Below are 5576 nucleotides of genomic sequence, written 5' to 3'. Positions count from 1 at the left end.
AGATTAAAGAATCGTTTTTTTTAACTTTATTTAACATGAATGATGTTAAATAAAGTTTAAAAAAAACCAAAAAACAATGTTTTAAGTTAAGTCCCGGGCAGGCGCCCCTGCTACCATGGTGCCCTGTGCGGTCGCACAGGTCGCACACCCCTAAGGCCGGTCCTGGTTAGCATGGATGTGTATATGTGTTTGTGTGTGAGCTTGAATTTTTAAGTGATATGAGAGGGAGTATTATTGTAAGAATGTGTAAGCATGTGTATTATTATTTATTTATTATTATTTATTGTTTTATATAGCGCCATCAAATTCCATAGCGCTGTACAATGGGTAGACAGGATATAACAAGTAGTATATAACATAACAATTTGACTTACAGAAACAATGGGTGAGGAGGGCCCTCCTCTTTTTTCATGAAGAGCATTTGTTGGGCAAAGTTCTAAATGTGGAGCAATCACTATGGAAACTAGTGCGAAGTTCTTGGTGATCGACCCACATTTTGGTTTATTGGACCTTGCACTTGTTTTTAAATACAGGAATTATATTTTATATAAAAAAAAATGGCTATTGCCCATTTTAAAATTCTTATGCTGGTTTTAAAAGGTTGTAAGAGACTATGTACATGTTACATTACGTGTGTATGTGTGATAGTATGTGCGTTTAAGCGTGTGTCCCACCAAAGGACTTTAGGAAGGTCGGGAGAACTTGAGAGATAGATAGCATAGAATAGAAAATAACAGACAAGGGGGAGGTAATGAAAAGGGGAGAGATAAGGAGAAAAGGGAGCAATAAAGTGAATATGAGGTAAATAAAGAGAAATGGGGATCAAAGAAATGGAGGAGAGATAAGAGAACAAAAAGTGAAGGGAGCAATAAAGAAGGAGAGATACAATGAAGGGGAGAGCTTAAAAGAAAGGACGACGGTAGGAAGAAAAGGTAGAGATAAGGAGGAAAAAAAGAGAGCTATAATGAGAAATAGGAGAAATAAAAAGAAAGAGGAGATAAAGAGAAATGGGAGAAATAATGAAAAAGGAGAGGATAAAAGAAAAGGGGAATGGGGAGAGGTGGACCGAAAGGGTCGAGATAATGAGAAAGGGAAGAAATTATGAAGAGCGGGTGTTTGTAAACTAATCCTAAGGGCAAACAAGTCCCTTGGATGTGATCTGGGTGCTGGGAAAATCCTGTGTGTGCAATTTGGGTCCTGGGCAAGACCTATGTGTGCAATTTTGGTGCCCGGTTTTGCCTTTGGGGTGTGCAACCTGTGATCTATGTCTGCAATTTCAGGTTTTCATGAATTATTTATTTTTTTGATCTATTCATTCAATGCTGAGTTTGCTTGTGATTTTCAGTTGTATTGTACCTACAAGGCTGGGTTTGTATGTCTTAGTCAGTTGATCTATACCTGAACTACATGGGGAGGAATAGAGAGGTGTGGCACAGTGGAGGGGACAAGGGGACTCTGGGGGTGATGGGGGGGGCTGTGGGGTAAACAACTAAGGCAAGCCCTCGTCCTGTGTTTGGTTTCAGATGGCGGTCTGCAGGGGGCTTGGGGTGTTTCAGGAAAGGTAGAAGAGGGGAAAGGAGGATGAATAAGAGAAGATAATTTTAGGTTAGAAAACATGGCAGGGTTATGGCTGTAGGACGCTGGTAGGTGAAGGGATCAAGATAAAGGAATGTACTTTTCCAAGGTACAACATTTGGGAAAAAAGAAACAATGTCCCCATAAATACATATTTGGTACATATAGAGGAGAAAGATACATAAAAATACCAATTTAATTCTTGCAAGGGTCTCACTTGTTGGACCCAAAGTTGCAACAAACTCATTTTCTAGTAACTCACATTTCACATTTGAGTGAATAGAGCTGAGAGAATTGCCATGTGCTCAGTTCTTAATTAAGATTTTCCATTCACATGAGATTTCCAGGTAGAATTCGGCTCATGGGAGGTGAAGCAGATATAAGGCTGAGGCGGTAGAGACTTTGTGTATTCTGACAGATCCCAGACACAGGAGGTATGGGGTGCATGACTGCTACAGTCAGTTCTCCACGTCTATTAATTATTTTTACAGGATCCTTAAATTATCCAATTATTTCCAGTAATTATTTCATTTTTGAATAACTTAGTGCTGCTCCTAATGTTCAGTCACCCTACTATGTGGTTTTTGTCTCCCTTTCTTTCTGCAAATATATTCAGAGGACGTGCTGGCTCTTCCTGCGGCACCCAGCCTTTTAGTGACCTCCTCAGGCTTCTGAAAGCCCTGCAGATGGGGACGAGTCCTAAATATCCCTTTGTAAGCAGGTTGAAATATTTGTACATTGTAAGGTCTTCAGACTGTAATAAATATATTGGTGATTAAAAGGTTAGGATTAAAAGGTACGGCAAGCTAGTGAGTGCTGGGGACCTTTACATAGAAAATAGAGGAAAATGTCCTACCGTTGCGTTGCGAGAGAGGCCGGTGATGGCGAACCTACGGTGTGCCAAGTCCTGTGTTCTGAGTGACCGGTTAATTTTTTAGCCAAAAATAAGGGGGGGGCGAGTGTGTTCATACAGACTTTCGTGACTGACGCATCACTGTTTCCTATTATTTTATACAACTTATTTCCTGTTTTTTTACATAGTTTCATATTTTTTTATTTTATTTAGTTCCATTGGCGTATGGGAAGGGTAATAATTGTCTTTATGATTCGATATTAATTGATTGGTTAAATATTTTGCTTTATTATAGTTTGTGGTTATTTGGATACAAATGTCTGTGTCCTGTGTAAACTGCACTTCCGTGAGTGAATTTATTCTGGGTGGGCTGACAGAGACGCCGCACTTAGAGAAAGTCCTCTGCAGCATCTTCTTTCTTATATATGCAATGAATGTGGCCGGCAACCTCTCAATCATCATAATTGTGGCTCTCGACTGCAACCTGCACAGCCCAATGTACTTTTTTCTGGGTAACCTCTCCTTCCTGGATATCTGTTTTTCCTCTGTCGCTGTCCCTAGGATGCTCCATGATTTCATAACTCGACAGAAGGTAATTTCATTAGCAGCTTGCTTGGCTCAGATGCACTTCTTCCATTTCCTGGGCAGCACCGAGGTCCTTCTTCTGACTGCCATGTCGTACGATAGATTTATAGCCATCTGTAGACCCCTTCATTATACAGAGATCATGAATAGGAAGCTGTGCCTAACTCTGGCCATTGGATCTTGGGCCACGGGCTTCCTTCATTCACTGCTGCACACAATAAGCACGTCCTTGTTACCATTTTGTGGGCCCAACATAGTCAATCATTTCTTTTGTGACATTAAGCCATTGCTGAAGTTGTCCTGCACCAACACCAGTTTTAATTCCAGTCTGCTGCTACTTGTCACAGGGTCCTTGGTAATGATATCGTTCCTCTTGACCCTTCTTTCCTACATCTATATCGGTTATACCCTTGCTTGGATTCCATCAGCCACGCGAAGGTCCCGAGGATTTTCCACATGCGCCGCTCATCTCATTGTGGTTATTTTACTCTATGGGACAGCTCTGTTCACCTACCTACGCCCAGTTACAGAAAAATCCATAGAAATTGACAGAATTGCAGCCATTCTATTCACCATCCTCACACCCATGCTAAACCCTATTATTTACTCGTTGCGGAACCAAGATGTGCAGAACGCGTTGGTAAAACTTGCAAATTCATGGATTTGATGGCGCCACCAGTACTACTGATTAATAAGGAGCTTAGTGTCACTAGTCCTGACCCATGACATTAAGCAAATGAAAGCACTTACCCTAATAATAGTAGATGGGACTTTAGTAAAACTTACACATAAAATATATTGAACATCAGGAGAGGAGCAGTCTGATGTGGCTATGAGGAGCTTGATGTGCTTGGTCTCCTGGAAAATCCTGGAGTATTATTTTATTTCTTTGTCTGCCTCGGGGCTGCACAGGTGAAGAAGGGAGAATGCTCTTCCCCTTTTTACATGCTAGCGTGCACCACGTATGTCTAAACACACAGAGCATGATGTACACACAATGAGACGGGCCTTTGGGGCCCCAGACTATCTAAAGATTGCATATTATACTAGCAAAGAGGAAAAATAAATGTATAATGGAAAAAGACAGAACAAACTGGACACATTGTAACACACTGAAGATAAAGGCCATGAGGGAGGTAAGATGGCGGGGGAGGTGAATGGACACAGGAGATAGATGGACACCTGTAAGAGGGGCAGGGTCCGGTCACTGATTTATCTACACATTATACAGGGGCCGGTCACTGATTTAACTATACATTATACAGGGGCCAATCACTGATTTACCTGTACATTATACAGGGGCCGGTCACTGATTTATCTATACATTATACAGGGGCCGGCTCGCTGATTTATCTCTACATTATACAGGGGCCGGTCACTGATTTATCTCTACATTATACAGGGGCCGGTCACTGATTTATCTCTACATTATACAGGGGCCAGTCACTGATTTATCTCTACATTATACAGGGGCCGGTCACTGATTTATCTATACATTATACAGGGGGCCGGTCACTGATTTATCTATACATTATACAGGGGCCGGTCACTGATTTATCTATACATTATACAGGGCCGGTCCCTGATTTATCTATACATTATACAGGGCCGGTCCCTGATTTATCTATACATTATACAGGGGCCGGCTCACTGATTTATCTATACATAATACAGAGGTCCGGTCACTGATTTATCTATACATTATACAGGGGCCGGCTCACTGATTTATCTATACATTATACAGAGGGCCGGATCGCTGTTTTATATATACATTATACAGGGCATATCACACTGCACTCTGCACTGTATCGTACGCTGCAGGGAGGCGCTGGCCCTTCGCCAGGCTGTGTTCTTCCTCCCCGTTACGTCTTCCTGTAAATAGGATTCTCTCCCCTCCCAGCTGTGTGAGAAGCAGCAGCGCAGAGCGAGGTACGGACACAACGCAACACAATTCACAGCAAGACAGGGCAAGGTACACATACACCGGGCAGGGACACGCAACAATACAACACACATACACCGGGCAGGGACACGCAACAATACAACACACATACTCCAGGCAGGGACACGCAACAATACAACACACATACACCGAGCAGGGACACACAACAATACAACACACATACACCGGGCAGGGACACACAACAATACAACACACATACACCGGGCAGGGACACGCAACAATACAACACACATACACCGGGCAGGGACACGCAATAATACAACACAGACTCAAAGACTGGGCAGGAACACACAATAACACAACATATGGACACTGTGCAGGGACACAACACAAAGAAAGACCCATACCCTGGGCAAGGACACACAACAACACAACACACAGAAAGACACAAAGACTGGGCGGGAACACACAACAACACAACACACACACACTGTCCGGGGACACGCAACAACACAACACACAGAAAGACACTCACACTCTGCAGGAACACACAACAACACACAGAAAGACACAAACACTGTGCAGGAACACGCAAGAACACAACACAACATACAGACACGCACACTGGACAGGGACACGCAAGAACACAACACCCAGAAA

The 5576-nt window shown here is 42.7% G+C and overlaps 1 protein-coding gene across 1 annotated transcript; it reads left to right on the top strand.

Annotated features, from left to right (window-relative positions):
• The first annotated feature begins 2765 nt into the window (after window positions 1–2765).
• On the top strand, window positions 2766–3680 carry LOC149272761 (olfactory receptor 12D1-like). Its single transcript, XM_089506770.1, has one exon. It carries the CDS (start codon window positions 2859–2861, stop codon window positions 3678–3680), a length of 822 nt encoding a protein of 273 aa, XP_089362896.1. The 5' UTR covers window positions 2766–2858.
• Window positions 3681–5576: the final 1896 nt, after the last annotated feature.

The sequence above is a fragment of the Sceloporus occidentalis genome, unplaced genomic scaffold (genome assembly GCF_023333645.1).
Source record: "Sceloporus occidentalis isolate IW3139 unplaced genomic scaffold, rSceOcc1.0.p SCAF_421, whole genome shotgun sequence".
Classification (NCBI taxonomy): domain Eukaryota; kingdom Metazoa; phylum Chordata; class Lepidosauria; order Squamata; family Phrynosomatidae; genus Sceloporus; species Sceloporus occidentalis.
This window is presented reverse-complemented; position numbering and strand designations above follow the sequence as displayed.

Excerpts from the sequence above, each read along its gene's own strand:
- LOC149272761 (XM_089506770.1), top strand. The coding sequence starts at position 2,859 with ATGAATGTGGCCGGCAACCTCTCAATCATCATAATTGTGGCTCTCGAC.